Source organism: Rhineura floridana, chromosome 2 (genome assembly GCF_030035675.1).
Source record: "Rhineura floridana isolate rRhiFlo1 chromosome 2, rRhiFlo1.hap2, whole genome shotgun sequence".
Classification (NCBI taxonomy): domain Eukaryota; kingdom Metazoa; phylum Chordata; class Lepidosauria; order Squamata; family Rhineuridae; genus Rhineura; species Rhineura floridana.
The window spans coordinates 130,362,033-130,385,309 of NC_084481.1; the positions used below are offsets into that span (position 1 = coordinate 130,362,033).

General features: G+C 39.3%; 1 protein-coding gene across 5 annotated transcripts in view; it reads left to right on the forward strand.

The window, feature by feature from the left end:
* Positions 1–23,277, forward strand: part of IMMP1L (inner mitochondrial membrane peptidase subunit 1) — a 72,492-nt gene that overhangs the window by 22,057 nt on the left and 27,158 nt on the right. For 3 of the 5 annotated variants that reach the window (XM_061610550.1, XM_061610551.1, XM_061610552.1), the window contains exons 2-3: positions 15,853–15,966; positions 20,842–20,973. In XM_061610550.1, the coding sequence (XP_061466534.1) occupies positions 15,943–15,966; positions 20,842–20,973 (156 nt within the window). In that variant the 5' untranslated portion in view covers positions 15,853–15,942. Of the gene's footprint in view, positions 1–15,852; positions 15,980–20,841; positions 20,974–23,277 lie in introns of all 5 variants that reach the window. The other 2 variants (XM_061610553.1, XM_061610554.1) reach the window with 2 other exon arrangements.

The following is a 23,277-nucleotide window of genomic DNA, read 5'->3' on the forward strand; positions in this document are numbered from 1 at the left end:
TGACTGCTAAGCTTCCTCAGAAGCCTGTGGTGAGGTACCTTGTCAAACGCTTTTTGAAAGTCTAAGTACACTATGTCCACTGGATCACCTCTATCTATATGCTTGTTGACACTCTGAAAGAATTCTAATAGGTTACTAAGACAGGACTTTCCCTTGCAGAAGCCATGCTGGCTCTGCTTCAGCAAGGCTTGTTCTTCTATGTGCTTAGTTAATCTAGCTTTAATCATACTTTCTACCAGTTTTCCAGGGACAGAAGTTAAGCTAACTGGCCTGTAATTTCCGGGATCCCCTCTGGATCCCTTTTTGAAGATTGGCGTTACATTTGCCACTTTCCAGTCCTCAGGCACGGAGGAGGACCCAAGGGACAAGTTACATATTTTAGTTAGCAGATCAGCAATTTCACCTTTGAGTTCTTTGAGAACTCTTGGGTGGATGCCATCCGGGCCCGGTGATTTGTCAGTTTTTATATTGTCCATTAAGCCTAGAACTTCCTCTCTCGTTACCACTATTTGTCTCAGTTCCTCAGAATCCCTTCCTGCAAATGTTAGTTCAGGTTCAGGGATCTGCCCTATATCTTCCACTGTGAAGACAGATGCAAAGAATTCATTTAGCTTCTCTGCAATCTCCTTATCGTTCTTTAGGACACCTTTGACTCCCTTATCATCCAAGGGTCCAATTGTCTCCCTAGATGGTCTCCTGCTTTGAATGTATTGATAGAATTTTTTGTTGTTGGTTTTTATGTTCTTAGCAATGTGCTCCTCAAATTCTTTTTTAGCATCCCTTATTGTCTTCTTGCATTTCTTTTGCCAGTTTGTGTTCTTTTTTATTTTCTTCATTTGGACAAGACTTCCATTTTTTGAAGGAAGACTTTTTGCCTCTAAGAGCTTCCTTGACTTTGCTCGTTAACCATGCTGGCATCTTCTTGGCCCTGGCGGTACCTTTTCTGGTCTGCGGTATGCACTCCAGTTGAGCTTCTAATATAGTGTTTTTAAACAACTTCCAAGCATTTTCGAGTGATGTGACCCTCTGGACTTTGTTTTTCAGCTTTCTTTTTACCAATCCCCTCATTTTTGTGAAGTTTCCTCTTTTGAAGTCAAATGTGACCGTGTTGGATTTTCTTGGCAATTGGCCAGTTACATGTATGTTTAATTTAATAGCACTGTGGTCACTGCTCCCAATCGGTTCAACAACACTTACATCTTGCACCAGGTCCCGGTCCCCACTGAGGATTAAGTCCAGGGTTGCCGTCCCTCTGGTCGGTTCCATGACCAACTGGTCTAGGGAATAGTCATTTAGAATATCTAGAAACTTTGCTTCTTTGTCATGACTGGAACACATATGCAGCCAGTCTATGTCTGGGTAGTTGAAGTCACCCATTACTACCACATTTCCTAGTTTGGATGCTTCCTCAATTTCATATCTCATCTCCAGGTCTCCCTGAGCATTTTGATCAGGGGGACGATAGATCGTTCCCAGTATTAAGTCCCTCCTGGGGCATGGTATCACCACCCACAACGATTCTGTGGAGGAGTCTGCCTCTTTTGAGGTTTCGAGCTTGCTGGATTCAATGCATTCTTTCACGTATAGAGCGACTCCGCCACCAATACGTCCTTTCCTGTCCTTCCGATATAGTTTATATCCAGGGATAACCGTATCCCACTGGTTTTCTCCATTCCACCAGGTCTCCGTTATGCTCACTATATCAATGCTCTCCTCTAAGACCAAGCACTCCAGTTCTCCCATCTTGGTTCGCAGGCTCCTAGCATTAGCGTACAGGCACTTGTAAGCAGTGTCTCTCTTCAAGTGTCTTTGGCACTTGTGGTTAGGCCTGTGGTAATTTTGCTCTTTTGAACTGATATCCTGTGCCCCTGCTCTCACAATGCCTACTTCTAGGCCTACCCCTTTTAAAATTTCATCATTTCTTTGGTTTTTATCCCAGGGGGGAGGTTTATTCCGAACCGGACCTTTCTCAGCTCCTGTCGGGTTTCCCCCCTCAGTCAGTTTAAAAGCTGCTCTGCCACCTTTTTAATTTTAAGTGCCAGCAGTCTGGTTCCATTCTGGTTCAAGTGGAGCCCGTCCCTTTTGTACAGGCCCGGCTTGTCCCAAAAAGTTCCCCAGTGCCTAACAAATCCAAACCCTTCCACCCGACACCATCGTCTCATCCACGGATTGAGACTGCGAAGCTGGGCCTGTCTGGCTGGTCCTGCGCGTGGAACCGGTAGCATTTCAGAGGAAGCCACCTTGGAGGTCCTGGCTTTCAGCATCCTACCTAGCAACCTAAATTTTGCTTCCAGGACCTCACGGCTGCATTTCCCCATGTCGTTGGTGCCAACGTGCACCACGACCACTGACTCCTTCCCAGCACTGTCTACCAAACTATCTAAACGACGGGCGATATCCGCAACCTTCGCACCAGGCAGGCAAAACACCTTGCGGTCTACACGCCCATCACACACCCCACTGTCTATGTTCCTAATGATCGAATCACCCACTACAAGGATCCCTCCAGCCCCTGGAGATATATCCTCGGCACGAGAGGATAGCTGCTCATCCCACAAGGAATGGGTCCCTTCTAAGGGATCGTTTCCCTCTTCCTCAGCTGGATGCTCTCCTTCCCCGAGACCATCGTTGTCCATGATAGCAGGAGAGCTATCATCGTTGGAGTGGGACACAGCTATAACGTCCCTGAAGGCCTCCTCCACACACCTCTCTGCCTCTCTCAGCTTTTCCAGGTCCGCCACCTTGGCCTCAAGGAAATGAAGTCGTTCCCGGAGAGCCAGGAGCTCATTGCACCGAGAGCACACCCACGACTTCTGTCCAACAGGCAGATAGTCGTACATGCTGCAGGCGGTGCAAAACACTGGAAAGCCCCCACACCCCTGCTGGCTTCTTACCTGCATAGTTTTGTTTAAGGTTTATTACGTCAATGGGTTGGAGACTGCGGTTTAGTTGAGGTCAGGGAACAGACGGGCACAGTGTGGGGCCCTGGCCTCCTTGCCCTGCTGCCGAACTCGCTCTGCTGCTTAACTCGCCTTGACGCTTCCTCAGCTGGGGCCTTGACGCTTCCTCAGCTGGGGCTCCCTGATTCTGGTTCTGTCCAGGGTTTACAGAGGTTTTGCTAAGATGATATTTGTGATCAGTAGGTAGCACCTCTAATGTAAACTGTACATATTCAAAACAGAAGAACCAAAAGTGTACATTTTAAAAGGAGAAAACATCCATGCAGAAAATGGAAGTTATAATAGGTAATGCATGAATTGCACTAATACAAATCTTAAGAAAGCACCTAAACTACATCAAGAGTCAAGTCCTAACGATGCTTACCTTGGAAATAAATCCCATTAAAATCAGCAAAGTGGTTCCCCCCCCCCCCCAGTAAACACGGTAAGGATTAGAATGTAAAGGAAAATGTGGATTTCAAATTCCAGATGCAGTTTTATTTTATTTTAATTTAATTTAATATTTATTTATTTGAAACATTTCATATCCTGGTCTTCAACCAGGAAGACTCACAGAGCAATACTGTATACAAAAAGAAAAAAATACAAAATATAGTGGTCACATAATTGTGTTTACTTTGTTCTTGTCAGTTATCCAATTTTTCCATAGATTCCCCTTCTCTTAGTGCTCATTCTCAGAAAGGGAAGGAGATTTATTTTTATCTTACTACCGCCGAACTGGAAACTTCACAGCTTTAGTATGGCATGTTTCCATTTTGCTTGTTGTATTAGGAGGGAATGCTGGCTTAGATCCCAAGGTGCTCTTGTGTGAGTGGAAAACACTTTTGATCTCATGAGGTGGTGGTGAGGGGGCACTTTTTGTTCACCTACTCTTCTGCTGCAGCCTTCCTTGGTGCCACACTCTATCCTATTTTGGAGGGTTCTTCATTCCTTGATGTTCAAAGTGTGTGCATGCAGCAGGGTACAGAGGGAAGGGGCACACATGAGAGCCCTTTTCCATGAACTGAACTCCATGAGTTGAAAGTTTGTTAGGATCCAAGCCAGCATGTTGAGGGTGAGAAACTGGTGCTGTAAGTAAGTATAATCAAACATTCCTTCATTTTGGGTAGTCACAGCTATTTGTTATAGGGAAAAGCTGGAGGAGATGGGAGTGGAGGCAGGGTAAACAGAGGAAGTTGTATCCCATGTAACTGAGGCCCAAATAGCCTCAGCCTGATGTTGGGCATTTAGTGTCCCTGATGCCATTCTGTGGATCACTCTTCCAACAGAGATCTGGCAGGCTTCCTCACTTCTGATTTTCAGGCATCCCTTGAAGATCTTTTTATGCTAACAGCATACATTAACAACCTTTGTAGCTGTTTAAATTGCATTTTTGATTAGCCAGTCACCTAATAATTATCTGTATTTTTATTTTTTATTTCTAAGCAGTATTTTAACATTATACACCACCCTGATGTTTTATGATATACTGGGATAGAAATGCTTATATAAATAAATAAATGTGCAATTATGTTGATTACATGTACCTCAGCTTACTTACAATAGGTTATTGCAGAGCTGGGCCAAAACCTTTTGCAGCCTGAGGTGAAGGACCAGATGGCACCCCTTCCCCGCTCTATGTACAGAAGCCAACTACTTCAATACAGGCAATGGGACAGTGTCTTCTGTCACACCTTAGGGCTGCCAACCATTTATTGAGGTTCAGGACAGGCCATGTGATACACACAATCTAGCTTCCAACACAAGGGCATACCTGGAGTATGCGGACTGCCTTTGCTGCCACCCATCCAGCATTTGCTGCCTGAGGCAGTTGTTTCACTCTGCCTAATGATTGTTCTGACCATGGTTGGGAGTAGGGGATTGTTCCAAAGGCTTCCCAGAAGGAGTCTGAGGAGAGATTTGAAGGAAGTAGTTTACATATCATCTAGCAAGACTATTGCTCAAAATACAATATTGTATCTACTTTCCTTTAGATATAAGTACATGTATGATGACCTTTGTCGGGAGAGAGACGGGGAGTGTGACTCTGTTGATTCTCCTTGATCTCTCAGCGGCTTTCAATACCATCGACCATGGTATCCTTCTGGGGAGACTAGCTGAGTTGGGAGTGGGAGGTACTGCATTGCGGTGGTTCCACTCCTACTTGGCAGGTCGGCTCCAGAAGGTGGTGCTTGGGGAACATTGCTCGGCACCCTGGACTCTCCAGTATGGGGTTCTGCAAGGGTCAGTTCTGTCCCCCATGCTGTTCAACATCTACATGAAACCATTGGGTGCGGTCATCCAGAGATTTGGAGTGCGTTGCCATCAGTATGCTGATGACATGCAGCTCTATTTCTCCTTTTCATCCTCTTCAGGTGAGGCTGTCAATGTGCTGAACCGGTGCCTGGCTGCGACAATGGACTGGATGAGGGCTAATAAACTGAGGCTCAGTCCAGACAAGACTGAGATGCTGTTAGTGGGTGGTTCTTCTGACCAGATGGTGGATGTCCAACCTGTTCTGGATGGGGTTGCACTCCCCGTGAAGGAGCAGGTTTGTAGCTTGGGGGTTCTCCTAGAACCATCTCTGTCGCTTGAGGCTCAGGTAGCCTTGGTGGCATGGAGTGCCTTCTGCCAACTCCGGTTGGTGGCCCAACTACGTCCCTATCTGGACAGGGATAACCTGGCTTCAGTGGTCCATGCTCTGGTAACCTCCAGATTAGATTACTGCAATGCATTCTACGTGGTGCTGCCTTTGAAGACGGTTCGGAAATTGCAGCTTGTGCAAAATGCAGTGGCCGGATTGGTAACAGGGACCAGACGGTCCGAACATATAAAACCGATTCTGGCCGGCTTGCATTGGCTGCCTGTATGTTTCTGAGCTCAATTCAAGGTGCTGCTATTGACCTATAAAGCCTTACATGGCTTGGGACCACAATACCTGATGGAACGCCTCTCCCAATACGAACCCATCCATACACTACGGTCAAGATCAAAGGCCCTCGGACTTCCGGGAAGGGTGACTTCGCTTGTGCCTGCTTTTGGGACGGGCTCCCGCCTCAAAAGAAGCTTATTCAGATATAAATCAGTCAGAACATTTTTTTTTTTGACTGATGAAATTTCTCCCGGGCAGGGAGAAACGTAGAGATCAACCTCAAAGCCTGTTTTTGTTGGGAGGACTGGATTTCATTAATTTATGAGATAAGGTCCAGCCAACAATGCCGGACGGACTTTCTAACAAGCTCTATCTGCTTAAGCGATACGTTTATCTTTTCTTCAAAGAGAGAACGGACTAACAGGCAAGCACCCTTCTTTCTATTATTTTTTTTACTTGGTTTAAATTGTTGCAGCAAAAGGAGATTTGTCAGATTGATCGGCTTTGGACAACTTCTGGGTGAGATATAGCTCTTCTCTGTTATTCACGAAATTAACAGCTTATCTCTGTTTCTGTCGCAAAAAGCTGTCCTGGAAGTGCATTCTAAAGATAATAAACAGAAGAGGGATTTCTATTCCTGATTTCTATTCCGAGGAATATTATATTGTCTGGGACTATTCTCTTTTTGGTCTATTTTATTTTGACGAATCTGCTTCTTCACGACGCCACTAACTGTTTTGATGCTGGGAACTAAATTTGTTTTGCATTCTTGCACAAGAGAGATAAGGCGGGTTGCTCTGTTTATACTGTGATGTCATCAAGCCTGGAATATTAACCCAATTGTTGCTGAAATAAGAAGTGGTTCTTCTTTATTTTTGTTTTGCTTTGTTTTTGTGGTTTTAAAAATGGCAATCAAGAAAGTGGCTGAGAATCTGGAAGTAATTATGTTTCAGAAAATAATGGATGAGATTGAGATAACGAAACAAACCCTGCGACAGGGTAGTAAGGAGCTGAAAATTGAACTGAGCAAAATGACGCAGGAGCTTAAAGAAATAGGGGACCCTGTGAGAGAGGAGAATGAGATCAGAGATGAGAAAAGAAAAAATAAAGGGAAGATACAAGCCCTGGAGATTGGAACAAATGTGGAATTGGAAAAAGATCTGGAGTTTATGGATTTTAGAAATAAAATCTACTGTTTGGAATTTAACGTTATCTCTGAAGAAATTAATGAAGATATTAGAGATAAAGTTATCAATGGCTTGGATAATCTTCTGGACTGGAATGATGTGATGGAGCTTGATATAGAGAAAATCTATGGAATTAACTGCAGCCATGTGACAATGGAAAAACTCTTAAGAGATGAGCCAGTGCATTTTGTAAAAAAGAAGAACACAGATATGACTTTACAACAGTATTTCAGCAACTTATTCAGAATGGATGGCAAGAAAATATTTGGGATAGAGGAAATTCCCATCAGACTCTTATTATATGACTATGGCTACAACAGCAAGATTATTATGGAATACTGATAATGGAAGATTGGACACTGAAATTACTGGACTTAACAGGACTATTGAAGATGGAAGATGGAACTAATAGGGATAATGGAATAATGGCTATTGAAATTATTGGACCTAACAGATTCTGATGAGATGGATTAATCGAAATGTTTATTTGGACTATGGTTATGACAATAAGATTATTATAATTATTAACGAGATGGATTAATTGACATGTTTATTTGGAGAAAAATTGATAGATATATTTCTTAAAGAATTGAAACCTCTCTTTGACTTTTTGTGGAAAGAATAAAGTAATGTTTATGAGATTTGATGATTAATTAAGATAACTACTGGAGGAAAGTGATTTTATAATATGATTTAAGAGACAGGATTGTTATATATTGTAGACCTATAACTGATTTGATATGTGACAAATGGGAAGTCAACATTTTATTTTATTTTATTTTTTTGTTTAATCATTTTTGTTTTGTTTTGTTGTTTGTCTTTGAATGTTTTATGATTTTGTTTTCTATGTTTTATGAAAATTTGAATAAAAATTATTGTAAAAAAAAAAGAAGATCAAAGGCCCTCCTCTGGGTGCTTACTCCAAGGGAAGCTCAGAGGGTGGCAACAAGAGAGAGGGCCTTCTCAGTGGTGGCCCCCAAATTATGGAATGATTTGTGTGATGAGGTGCGCCTGGTGCCAACATTGTTATCTTTTTGGCGCCAGGTCAAGACTTTCCTCTTCTCCCAGGCATTTTAGCATGTGTTTTAAATTGTTTTTATATTGTTTTAAATTTTAAAATTGTGTTTTAAATTGTTTTTAAAATATGTTTTTAAATTATATATTTGTTTTAATGTTTTTGATTGCTGTAAACCGCCCAGAGAGCTTTGGCTATGGGGTGGTATACAAGTACAATAAATAAATAAATAATAAATAAATATACATAATACATAAACAGCATAGGAAGCTGCCTATTGGACCATTGGTCCATCTGGTTTAGGATTGTCTACACTAATTGGCGACAGCTCTCCAGGGTTTCAGGCACAGACTTCCCCAGGCCTACCTGGAGATGCTGGGGATTAAACCTGGGACCTTCTGCATGCAAGGCAGATGCTCTAAGCACTGAGCTATGGCCCTTCCCCAAACTTGCATTTGCGAATCTCATGTGCAGTTGACTGTAAATAAGAAACATCTGTGAATCCTGTTTCACTTGCTCATTAACATTTGCGAAGCAATAGAAGAGGTCAGTAGTTCTTCAGAATGGCATTTACTTAAATATGATCTCTATTTTCTTTATGACCTCTTGATACGCCAGGTTCCAGACTCACAAAAATATGGCAAGTGTCAAACTGCATTCTGCTACATAACTCTGATTATTTGAAGCCTATCAATAATTCTCTGTAAGGAAACAAATTATATGACAGAAAAATAACATGTAGTCATATCAACGGGCATTGCTTTAAAGAGAAAGCACATAACATAGATGCAGGACTTTTCCCTTGCATAAATTTTCTAGTGTGTGTGTGTGTGTGCGTGCGCACGCACGCACGCACACACGCACACGACCAAAGTTAAAGCTGTATTGCTGCTTTTAAGTTCAGGGTTTTAATATTTAAACATGATACTGACATTGGAAAAGTTGCTTGTACTTGACTTTACTTATGAAGGGCTTGATCCAAAGCCCATTAAAGACAATAAAAATATGACCTGTGACTTCACAAAGCTGTGAATGAGGCTCACTTGGCTTTGCTATGTCAGTTTTTTTTCTTCTCTTTTACATAAAAACATATTTAATAATATTTTGTGCTGCCTTTTATTTTATTTCATGCATTTAAAAACTGGACTAAAAGATAAAAGATTGTTTCCAAATGCATTCAATATATCATTTATGAGTAGAGCAACACATTAGCATTGAGTTCACAATAGATCATATCGCTTTTATGCCATCTTACAAGCTTAGTAGCACAAACAGAATAATCAACATATTATTTGGCTGTCATCTGCTGAACAGAAACCAGAGATCACAAGGTGGTTTTCCCTAGCTGCAGTGATGGCCTTTTTTGTTCCAGGCCCCCATCTGGGAGGGCTATGGTGTGTTATCATATGGAACGCGAGGTTTTCTGTAATCTGCTTAGCTGCACTGCAGTTTGAATTTTCATTCCATGTTTGAGTAATTTATAATTTTAATGAGACCATGGCTCTTGTGGGCTTTGAAATATATTAAAAGCTCTTTTGTGCATATGCTTTTGTTCTTGCTTAATAGGCTCAGTGTATTTAAACCTGATGAATTTTTATTCATGGATTTAGATGTCTGGGGATTAACTTAGACTGAATATCATTGCACTCATCTATTCATGTTTGGAAACTGTATTTTTATTGCTTATCCAAAAACAGGAAAATACAGCCATGTGATAAAACATTGATTTCTGTTATTTGTAACATAAATGCAACAGCCATGAATATGATTTCCCCCCCAGTTATTCTAAACATAGTGTGATGGAGTATTAATTCTCAAATGGGGATCCATACACTATTACTCTGGTGATGAGCATCCCAGTTTTTACATAAGAAATAGACTACATTGAAAGCAACGGAACCTTCCTCCAAGAAAGTGCACATAGACTTGAGTATAAGATATTTAAAGCTAGTTGAGAAAATAGGAGTTGAGAGTAGAAAATTTATGACTGACATATGCTGTAGCTGCACAGTTTAATTTTTCAGACAAATTCTCTACTTAATAAATACAATTTAGAATAATTCCTACCTTCCTTTCACATGGGCAGAGCACATAATATTGTTGATACAACCATTGGTGGTGGGGTTTTTTGTAGCTTTGATGCATGATGCTCTATTGAGATGAGGCAAGACTTTGGCAAATAGAGGAGTAATACCTCCTATCTTCACCCCATAATCTAACACACTGTGTGTTTCAGTATGTGCATGGAGCTTCCAAAAGTATGTGTTTCCTCTTGACTTGTATGACAAGCAACTCTACACATCGAATGGGCATGCATGTGTAGAGATTATCCTGATATTTCAGTCATGGAGGAAGCCTTTCATAGAGAGGGACTTTATGTGTGCATTGAAGCTCCTGGACACACAAACCACCCTGGAATGGGCTGAATATACATAACAGGTTCACTTTTATTTTGAAGTATTTCCCAAATTCAGGATCACTGCAGGGTGAGCCTTGGACTAAGGGTGGCAGGTCCTGAAGTTGTAAAAAAGTCATTTTCAGCAGAGATCCTTATAACAGCCACCAAATTCCCCCTTCCTGCAGAATGTTCCAGGACATTGCTATCTCTTTGTGAAGAATGATTCCAGCTGACTTTTTTTTGGGGGGGGGGGCAGTCCACGCTGGAAATTGTCATTTCCCTCCATGACAATTCTAATGAGGCTATGGCATCATGGAGTATGATGAATGGCAGATGGCTAATGAAAGGTGGCTGCCACAAGGAACTGTGGCAGCAGAAAAAAATGGGGGGTTTCATACAAGTAACCACAACCATCAAAATATTTGGGAAAAACCCTCAAATTCCAAACACCCTTATCAACTGCTCCCCCAGAACCGTACTTGCAAGGCAAAACTTGAGAGCTGTGAACTTTCAGCTAGGCATTAACAGTAGCACACTTCTGTGTCTTGACTGACCCTGTGAATATGATTCTTGCTGCAAAAGGATGCCATGTCTAGTGTCTGTACCTCATGTACTCAGACAGCTTAAGGACTGCTAGTTTCCAGATAAGCATTTACACTCTCATGTACATATTATTGGTCTTGAGTTACAGATATCAGTAATGATACTAGCAATAAGGGAACACTTTAATGAGTAAAGATTTTGGGAAGCTGATCAAGAATGATTCTTAGAGTAAGCACAACATAAAAGGAAACCCTGCTCTTCAGCAGCACTAAAGAATTCTGCTTACATTTCATTTAGATTTGGAGGAAGGCTTGTTCTTGTCTCTTCCGATATAATGTGGACATTTGGTGACTCGGATGTTTTTTCCATGCCTCCAAATTTTCCAGTGAGATTATACAATCTTGTTTATTTGTTATCTTGCAGTATGTATTTAGCCTGTTTATGAATAAACTATCATGCCAAACACGTATCTTTACATTCTAGGAATTAATCCTAAAATGTGAAACAATGGTGACCCAAATAACAAAAAAAATTGGTCTCCATTTTGCATATGAATAGAACTTATTTTTTCTAATAATGACTTAAAATTCTAGAAAATCTTGATGATATTATTATTATTCCAGGAAAAAAATGATAGGTTTATCTAAACATTCTACAGCTCACACAAACATTAAAGAGCAATAAACACATTTATATGTAGGTTTCATTGACTTCAGTTGAAATTTATTCACAAGAAAGTGGTTGTATCTAGGTACCTTAAGTAGGACGCATAGAAAAAAATGCTCATAATCAGTAATCTGATTGATAAATGATACATTTCAGTATCCACAGGAAACATAATTAATTAAGAGGGAAGCTGTGGGTGTATGTTAAATAGGAAAATATTTATTTGGTTTACTTAGTTGTTTGTTTCATTAGTTAAAAATTATATATGATTGGCAACAACTTTTACAATTTCTGCTTTTACACTATTGGTTGAATTTGACCAAGTCTTTGGTTTCAGGAAGAAAATAATGCTACCCATGTTTCCTGCTTTTATTATGTGTGCTGTCAATTGTAATCCAAGATTACAGCAAACAAGATGTTAATTTCCACAAACAGTCTATGTACATTTCATTTAGAGAACTCCATTGTTTCAGAAGCTGACAACAAAAAAGAAATGATTGTGCTATCCTCACAGGAGCTGTCAATAAAAGATGTAATAGGGGATTTAGGAATCTGGAAATGGCCAACTAATTTATGTGAATCTATTTCACTTCATCTAGAAAGGGGAAGCTCTGTTTCGTCTGCACTGCATATTGCAGAGCACAGGCTCTCTATAGAAACCAGGCGGCTGCATATGGATAGTCCCTTGATATCATTCACTTGCTGTGTAATCTTATTATGCAAACTTCTAATCTTCACCTAGAATGAATGCCTTTGGGTCAGAATATAGTTATATCGGGGGTTTTAAGGTCATGTTTTGTGATCCTTAGCTTATTCTTCTAAGTAGGGCTGGGATTTAGAGGGTATTCCCCAGACACTAGCAGAGATAGACAGCAGAACCTGCTGCCTTTTGGAAGACAAGACCAACATGAGGTGCCTGGTAGGATTAAACTTGATTTGTAGCTGTAGGATTTTTTAACAGATGTATTATTGGATAGGGAATAGGGGCCACCAGCGCAGCGAAATTGGATCACGATTGGCATTCTCGGGGAGGCTGCTGGCTGCTAAAACAGCAGCTGCATGTGGATTTGACTTCTTTCAGGTGAAGCGACTTCCAGTCATTTGGAAAGGATGGGATGAAAAGGAACCTTGGTGATAATTTTGATGTCTGCAAGATTTAGTACCAGTGTAATGGGATTATCGCTAACACCTTCGCTGCAGAAAAAGCCACCTGGTGCTATAACTGGCAGCAACTGTGAACTAATCCTTTCCCATCTCTTGGATGTCATTCATGAAGCTCACAGTGATTTCTACCCTGCTAGCTGTGATTAATTTTATAAACGGGGTGGGGTGAGAAGGTAATGAAAAACTGCAAAGATTCTTGTATTTATATTTCAGACGTGTTTTTGGACTAAATGAAAAATATCAAGTAAAATGTGTATTGTACAGCACAAATCTGAATAGTGTATTTCCTCATCATTTTGTGTGTGTGCGAGTGATGAAGACTTGACAGTGAGTAGTGCATATCAATGTCTTGAATTAACCCTAACCTGTTGAAGCTCAAATCCAGAAAGGCTCACACTCAAAAAGAAATCTACACTCAGAAATTGCCACACTGCATAGGCATGATCCAGGGAACCACACAAACTATTATCCAGGGAGAACAGAGTTGGTATATCATGTGAACAGTTTTACAATTTAGCACAAGATTATGCAGTTTTGTGAACTTATCCCTGAGCAATAATTTTTATGCCTGTGGTTGTATGTGAAAGGTATTTTTATAATAAATGCATAATTAAGCTGGCCTTAAGGTTGGTGATGTGTATTTCAAATAATAATTTGTTTTTTTTCAAGTATATTGAATAATGTTTATATCTGCTATATTTTACCTGCAGACAAGTTACTATTTGACAAAAGGTAAAACACCTTGAAGTACTACATTGATCTCTTTATAATTTACACATTATAAATTATACAGAGCTGTTTCAGTAGTCTATGAAGTTTTTTTTCCAGAGAAATGCCATTAATATGGGCTTGCAAAGGGAAATGTGCAAGTACCATACTTGAAGCACAGTGCTTGCTTAATCCAAATAGCCACTTTGTTCAAAGCCCAGGAACCATTTGTAGACTTGGTAGCTTAAATTAAACGGTCTACTGAAACAATACAAAGTTGTGCATCCCAGATTTTTTTAAAAAAAATATTATTTGCACAGCCGACTTCATTTATTAGTGTGTTTTACTGTTCACTACCTAGTAGAAAGAAATTAGATTCTAGTGGCCAGAAATATTTGACTTAACAATGTAACAAATCAACATGTTACATCATAATAAGTGATCACTGTACTGTGCAGAATGTATATAAAAGATTAACCTTGCAGTGTGTGTTGTATATGAAACTGAAGAAGTTTCTGAAAGAAACCACTTAATGTGCAAGACTTTCATGGGTCAGTTTAGGACCTCCACATTCTGGTACTTTTATCAATTTCCCCATCTCCTTTCAGGACTTTCCCATTCTTCCTGGTAACATTTGAATGGTCATCTCCCTCTCTCTCTCTCTTGCTCTCGCACTGCATTCTTTTTCTTCCCACAGTAAACCCCTCCTTTCTTTAAGGAGGGCTCTGGAAATTTGCCAGGCCTCTCCATCATGTTGAACCACTCCCATTCCATCTTCTGCAATTCAAAGCATGGTATGGTATGGCCTAGGACCTCTAGTCCTTCCTGACGCTATGGGGAGAGGCTCTGTTGTCTAATGAGACTCATGGGAATTGGTAATGTTTTGTGAACAAAACAGTGGGCAATCTGCGTTATACGTTTTAACGCTTTGTATATTTATAGCATATACTTGTGCCCTGTAGTATAATACAACTCACTGACATCCTTCAAAGGAGGACTCAGTTTCTGCAATAAGCATAAACACTCAAATAAAACTAATATAAAATAAAGCCATTTCACAGAAAATGCCCCCAATTTATTTTTAATATGCTGAGTAGGAAATCAGGTGAAGAGTCCACATGAGATCTATGCCAGAAAAAGGGACTTTAACTATAATTTTAACATTTCATGACACCTGCTTTTGACAGCTTCATTTCAAGTTTTCGTATTACATGTTTATTTTACATACTGCTTAGCACGTAACATTTTTATGTATATGCTTTCTCATTCAATCCTCAGGTGACTAGGATCTTTCTCCTGTTGTATTAATCTTGGTTTGAATTAGAGAACTAAGCAAGTTCTTTTAGGCTCAGATTGCTTTGTCTCTGAGGAGGCCATTCTGGCAATTATTACAGGAGAGACTTTGCTACTGTAGCTCCTGATAGATACTTTGTGGTCATTAATTCCCACCTGTCCTATGACACTTAATCTGTCTTTTCTTACCTGCAAAAAATGTTTTGAACTCACAACATTTTGCCCTCTGACATCAAGGGTTTACCCATAGTCTTATAATTTTCTGGATTGATTAAAGCACAACACTTTTTCTGTGGCTTCTGAATAAACTATGATTGAAAGTGTAATTAGTTCAAAATACAGCTGTTCCCGTTTCAGTTTACGTGTGTCCTTTTGCCCATATTCCTGGCGCTGCATACATCAAATAGGACAGTAATTGATTTTAAGGTTTTGTCAGTTTTATATATTACCTTTCAACTTTGTGAATAACTTTGTGGGTTAGCAATTCCAGCATGTTACTCAGATAGATTGACTGTCTCTAGTACTCTTGAATGGTGCATTAGTATATTATAGTAGGGCTGCTAAATCCTTGATTTACTTAATATACAGTATTCTAGAGATTTCAGACGATGCAAGATTTTTACAAAGCAGCTTGGAAAGTAAAGAAGTATGGAACACAGTGTTGTTTTTTAAAAAACAAGAAATTGGTTTTGAGTAACATCCCCCCACACACACACACTTAAATCCATAATCTCTATAGGCTCCTGTTTTTCATTGCAAAAATTCAATTGTACTTAGTAATTTGAAAGTGATGATTCTTATACCAACACTGTAATTTGTCACACAATCGCTTAAAGGTTTTTCCATCTTTCCTTTATAATTTCAAAGATCTCTGCAAATGAAGAAAGGGATATTATATAGGCAGATGTGGCTCTAGAGACTAATGAATGTTTTTTCTTGATAATTCTGCAGATGTGTTTTTGCATCAGCTGTCATCTAGTTTTCATATAAAAGTTTTGGAAGAAGTTTCTTCTAGATCCAATTGATGCATTTGACACCCAGAAATAAGCACTTTGTTTTTTTCCTAGGGACTCATTAAGTGGAAATGACAGAAGAGAAAATAGGCAAATCTTGAGAAGTCATAATGTGACTATGAACCATCAGTGTGAAGGAGGCAAATGCTACTCTACAGTGTATTAGATGTGAGAACTTCCAGTAGGTTAAAATATTTTATACGAAATGCTAATGTGTTTTTCTCTTTACGCTTCTGGTAGTTATCTTTGAAAAGATGGTATCTGTAATTATGAGAGGAACTTTCTGGTAGGGCAGAACTGCAACGCTAGCTTTCCGGCAGGTATGTCACTGCTGTTTAACAAGAGGGGGAGGGCAAGGTGCAGAGGCACCAACAGAGCCAATCCACCACTCCTGCTGGTGCACTCACACTGCACAGAACCTCCCTTGTGCATCACCCCATCCCTCCTGATAAGCAGTGTTGACACACCTGCCAGAAAGCTAGTGTTGTGGCACTGTCCCATTGGGTGAGCCGCCTCTACTTTATGAAAATCCACTGGGACGGCATATTGTGATAGTTCCAGTCCTAAGACCTAGACTGTCACTTTTGTCATCCATATTACATAATGAGTAAATTTTAAATACACATCAATCTTTAGGAGACTTTTCAGTGTGGCAGCAAACAAATATTTTATCAATCAGCAAATGGATAATATGATTATATTACCACATAATCTACTATGAAGAATTACTTTCATGAAAGGCTTTCACCCACCAATTTTCTTGTATTTTCAAGGCAGACATATTGTAACATAGTAGCTAAATACAACCATCCTTCTGATAACATTTGAGACTTACACAAGTTGTGATTTGTTGCACAACACCCATAAACCGATTATTTATTTATTTAAAATATTTCTAGCCCGCTCTATTTTTTCCCCAGAAACTCAGAGCAGCGAACAACCTAAAACCAGTACATAAAAAAGAATAAAACAATAAGATACCAAATCTACATAGATCGAATACAGTTAAAAATACAATAATTATATACTCGTTACCATGATTTATTAAAATTCCTATTCTACGTATAGTTAAACACAACCCGAAAAAGGAACATCTTCACCTGACGGCGGAATGCCGCAAGTGAAGGAGCCAACCGAACCTCAGTCGGTAAAGCATTCCAGAGACTAGGAGCTATAACCGAGAACTCCCTATTTCTGGTTCCTGACAAGGGAACTTGTGAGACTGGAGGGATCATAAGAAGTATTTCTTCCGAGGACCTCAAAGAACGGGAAGGTTCATAACGAGACAACCGGTCAGACAAATAGACAGGGCCCAAGTCGTGTAGGGCTTTAAAGGTTAACACCAGCACTTTGAATTGAGTCCGGAAGCGAAGCTGCAGCCAGTGGAGTTGTTGTAACAAAGGCGTTGTATGGGCTCGAAGGCCTGCTCCCGTCAACATTCTCACTGCTGCATGTTGAACCAATTTAAGCTTCCGAACTGTCTTCAAAGGCAGCCCCACGTAGAGTGCATTGCAGTAATCCAACCGGGATGTAACTAAGGCATGTGTTACTCTCGTCAGATTGGACATCTCTAGAAACGGACGCAGTTGGCCAACCAGTCTTAACTGGGCGAAAGCGCTCCTGGACACTGCAGAAACCTGTGCTTCAAAATTCAAAGCCGAGTCCAGAAGCACACCCAAACTGTGAACCTGAGTTTTTAGGGGGAGTGTAACCCCGTCCAACACATTATTAAAACACATGATTTATTTTCTGGACACAAACAAATAGCCCAAATCTCTTTTAAGAAGATATGGAATAAAGATTTAAACGTGTCAATTTAAGAAGTGTGAAATTTATTTAGCAACATTTCCTGAAAAGATTTTATTCATTGATTGCAGTTTTAACTTACTATCCGTATGTTGTATTTTACTCCTTTGTTGTGATGTTACCCACCCTGGGACTTTTTGTGAAGGATGGATAATAAAATTGCTTAATACACAAATTTAAATTGTGTGTGTGTATTAAAATTTACTATACAAAATTTACCATAATCTCATTTATGTTGGAGATGCTGGGCTCCAAAGCAGCTTACATACACCTCTTGCCCAAACATAACATTTTTTGGAATTAGGTTATAGCCAAAATTCAACAGATCCCAGGCTACTCCCTAACAATAATCCCCAAAGTACCTCTTCATTATCGAAAAACTTAAATAAAGCAGGTAAATCTGCAATCTGTATTTTTTTTTTTCAATAATTTTTATTCAGATTTTCATAAAACATACAAGACGAAATCATAAAACATTCAAAGACAAAAAAACAAAATCAAAAATAGTTAAACAAAAAGAAAAAAAGAAAAAAAAAAACAAAAATAAAAAAATAAAAAGTAAAATATTGACTTCCCATTTGTCAAAGATCAAATCAGTTATAAGTCTATAATATATAACAATCCTGTCTCTTAAGTCATATTATAAAATCACTTTCCTCCAGTAGTTATCTTACTTAATCATCAAATCTCATAAACATTACTTTATTCTTTCCACAAAAAGTCAAAGAGAGGTTTCAATTCTTTAAGAAATATATCTATCAATTTTTTTTTCCAGATAAGCATATCGATTAATCCATCTCATTACTAATTATGATAATCTTATTGTCATAACCATAGTCAAAATAAACATTTCAATTAATCCATCACATCAGAATCTGTTAGGTTCAGTAATTTCAGTAGCCATTGTTCTATTATCCCTATTAGTTCCATTTTCCATCTTCCATCTTCAGTAGTCTTGTTAAGTCCAGTAATTTCAGTATCCAATCTTCCATTATCAGTATTCCATAATAATCTTGCTGTCAAAGCCATAGTCATATAGTAAGAGTCTGATGGGAATTACCTCTATCCCAAATATTTTCTTGCCATCCATTCTGAATAGGTTGCTGAAATACTGCTGTAAAATCATATCTCTGTTCTTTTTTTCAAAATACACTGGGTCATCTCTTGAAAGTTTTTCCATTGTCACATGGCTGCAGTTAATTCCATAGATTTTCTCTATATTGGGCTCCATCACATCATTCCAGTCCAGAAGATTATCCATGCCATTGATAACTTTATCTCTAGAATCTTCATTAATTTCTTCAGAGATAACATTGAGTTCCAAACAATAGATTTTATTTCTAAAGTCCATAGACTCCAAATCTTGTTCCTGTTCCACGTTTGTTCCAATCTCCGGGATCTCCTCTCTCACAGGGACCCCTGTTCCAGTCTCCAGGGTCTCCTCTCTCACAGGGACCCCTGTTCCAGTCTCCAGGGTCTCCTCTCTCACAAGGACCCCTATGTCTTTAATCTCCTGTGTCTCCAAACAATAGATTTTGTTTCTAAAGTCCATAGACTCCAAATCTTTTTCCTGTTCCACGTTTGTTCCAATCTCCGGGGTCTCCTCTCTCACAGGGACCCCTTCCAGGGTCACCTCTCTCACAGGGACCCCTATATCTTTAATCTCCTGCTTCATTTTACTCAATTCAATTTTCAGCTCCTTACAACCCTGTCGCAGGTTTTGTTTCGTTATCTCAATCTCATCCATTATTTTCTGAAACATAGTTATTTCCAGATTCTCAGCCACTTTCTTAATTGCCATTTTAAAAGAAAAATATAGGAAAACCACTTCTTATTTCAGCAACAATTGGGTTAATACTCCAAACTTGGTGACATCACAGTATAAACAGAGCAGACAGCCTTATCTCTCCATGCTTAAGTAAACAAAATGCAGTTCCCAGGATCGAAACAATTAATGGCGGTCGTCAGGAAACAGATTCGTCAAAATAAAATAGACCAAAAAGAGAGTAGTCTCAGACAATATAATATTCTTCAAAATAAAAATCTGGAATAGAAATCCCTCTTCTGTGTATATCTTTAGAATGCAAATCCAGGACAGCTTTTTGCAACAAAAACAGAGATAAGCTATTAATTAGTGAGTAGCAGAGAGAAGTTATGGCTCCCCAGTGAGATGTCAAAAACCGATCAATCTGGCAAATCTCTTTTAAACAGCAACAATTTAAGTCAAGTAAAAGAAAAATATAGAAAGAAGGGTGCTTGCCTGTTAGTGCGTTCTCTCTTAGAAGATAAGATGAACGTTCGCTTTATCAGATAGAGCTTGTTGTTGAAAATCCGTCCCACCTTCGTCGGCTGGACCTCGTCCCATAAATTAATGAGATCTGGTCGTCCCAACAAAAATAGGCTTTGAGGTTAATCTCTTCGTTTCTCCCTACCCGGGAGAAGTTTAATCAGTCAAAAAAAAAAAAATCTGACTGATATATCTGAATAAGCTTCTTTTGAGGCAGGAGCCCGTCTCAAAAGCAGGCACAGGCTAAGTCACCCTTCCCGGAAGTCAAATCTGCAATCTGTATTAAGTATACTAATAACAGCCAGGTTATGCATTGCATAGTGCTGGAAATTACCAGAACAGCCAATATTACAGAACAGTTGAAAAAACCTGTGAAATTGCTTTATTCACAAATGGATAAGGGTCAGCAAAACTTGCAGGACAATTTCTTTAAATTGTCTTTTTTCTTCTTTTTTTTTGGTCAACTCTTGGGATGAAACTTTCCAAGATAATGCTTAAGTTAGGCTAAGTCCCCAAAATGTGGAACTTAGCTCTAAATAAATAAATAAAATATGAAATTATTGTTTTACTTTTAATGTCTTATTCTCAGAGTTGTATTACTTATTTTGTATCAATGGTTTTGTAATTCTTTAACTATATGAAAAATATAATGAAAGAATAGAGGGTTTCTTCCTAACCCTCCTCAGAATGTCTTTGCTGAAAGGGTAGTTACAGTTTTAAGGAATGGAGACAAATTGCTTCTGTTCTGCCACTTATGATTTCTTTCTGCTTCCTATAATCCACATTGAAGTGTCACTGATCTTTTGAACAAATTAATCTCCCTGAAAATTGAATCCTGTTTTTTGAAATGTAACATATATCTTAAGTTAGTGTATTTTAAAAATCGTATATCGAGTGCTTATACTCTACTAAGAATTTATATCTGGTGTGTTTCCCATCTGTTAAACTAGGACCAGCTGTGCAACTGTAAAACTGCTATGTTGCAAGATACTCTTGGAAAGACATTTCGACTTATTGGATACACCATTCAGTATGGGTGCATGGCACACTGTGCCTTTGAATACCTTGGAGGAATTGTTGTGGTAAGTTAACAAAATGCTATAAAATAATGTTATGAGCTCTTTGGATGCACACCTTAATGTGGTGAGGGGGTTTGAGTGTGTTGAAGAAGCTGAGAGCAATGCCGTCAGGAGTCTAGACCAAGAGGCTAGACTCCTAGCAGGGGCACCCAAGGCGGAATGGTCAAAGCTTGAAACACCAGACTAAGATGCATCCAAACTCAGAGGAAGGCAATGCTAAACCACCTCTGAATATCTCTTACCACGAAAACCCTATGAACAGAGTATCCAAAATGCAACACGAGATAGTGCTGGAAGATGAGACCCGCAGGTCAGAAGGCACTCACCAAGCTACTGGGGAAGAACAAAGGACAAGTACGAGTAGCACTGTGACTAATGATGCAGCTGGGTCAAAGCCGAAAGGAAGCCCAGAGGCTGATGCGCACAGATGCAAAAGGAGAGTCCGGAGTTGTACGACGCACACAATAGGAACATGGAATGTGAGAAGCATGAACCAGGGAAAGTTAGAAATTGTCAAGCAAGAAATGGAACGCATCAACATTACAATACTTGGTGTGAGTGAACTAAAATGGACGGGAATGGGACATTTTCAATCAGGCAACTAGAAAATATTTTATGCAGGAAGTAAGAAATTAAGAAGAAATGGGGTTGCTTTAATAGTGAGAAGTGATGTAGCAAAAGCAATTAGTAGCTACAATGCAAGGTCTGAGCGAGTTATATCAATGAGATTAAACGGGAAACCTATCAACATAACCATCATCCAAGTCTATGCTCCGACAGCAACCGCAGAAGAAGAGGAATTGGAGAGATTTTATGCAGAAGTACAGGAAGAAATTGATCACACACCAAAACAAGATGTGCTGATAATCATGGGGGATTGGAATGCAAAAGTAGGGAACAGAGAAGAATTAGGAATTGTGGGGAAATGGGGCCTAGGAGACAAACGAAGCAGGAGAAAGAACAACCAAAAAGATGACTATACACCATATATTTGGACATCACCAAATGGTCAATATAGGAATCAAATTGATTATATAATTGGTAGCAGAAGGTGGAGAAGTTCCATAACTGCAAAAACAAGACCAGGAGCAGACTGCGGTACAGATCATGAACTGGTCGTATCGAAAATCAGAGTAAAGCTAAAGAAGACCAACAAAGCAATCATAATGCCAAAATACAATTTAAATAACATCCCAGAAGCATATAAAGATCAAATAAGGAACAGATTTGAGGCTTTAAACTTAGTTCACAGAGAACCAGAAAAACTATGGAATGAAGTCAGAGACGTTATCAAAGAAGAATGCAAAAAGACAATACCTCTAGTTAAAAAGAGAGAAAGACCCCAATGGATGACTGAAGAAACTCGTCAAATGGTTAAAGAGAGAAGGAAAGCAAAAGCAAAAGGAGATAGAAACACAGTCAGAACCCTAAATGGTACCAGAGATCATATCGCAAACATCCGTTGGATAATGGAACGGAGCAAGGAAATTCAGAAGAAAATCAACCTGTGCTTTATAGATTACAGCAAAGTCTTTGATTGTGTAGATCATGAAAAACTATGGAATGCTTTAAAAGAAATGGGGGTGCCACAGCACCTGATTGTCCTGATGCACAACCTATACTCTGCACAAGAGCTACTGTAAGGACAGACTATGGAGAAACTGATTGGTTCCCCATCGGAAAGGGTGTGAGACAGGGGTGTATTTTATCACCCTATTTGTTTAATCTATACGCAGAACATATCATACAGAAAGCAGGATTGGACCAAGAAGAAGGAGGTGTGAAAATTGGAGGGAGAAATATTAATAATTTAAGATATGCAGACGATACCATACTGCTAGCAGAAACCAGTAATTATTTGAAGCGAATGCCGATGAAAGTTAAAGAGGAAAGCACAAAAGCAGGACTACAGCTGAACATCAAAAAGACAAAAGCAATGACAACAGAAGATTTATGCAACTTTACAGTTGACAATGAGGATGTTGAACTTGTCAAGGATTATCAATAACTTGGCACAATCATTAACCAAAATGGAGACAATAGTCAAGAAATCAGAAGAAGGCTAGGACTGGGGAGGGCAGCTATGAGAGAACTAGAAAAGGTCCTCAAATGTAAAGATGTATCACTGAACACTAAAGTCAGGATCATTCAGACCATGGTATTTCCAATCTCTATGTATGGATGTGAAAGTTGGACAGTGAAAAAAGCTGATAAGAGAAAAATCAACGCATTTGAAATGTGGTGTTGGAGAAGAGCTTTGAGCATACCATGGACTGCGAAAAAGACAAATAATTGGGTGTTAGAACA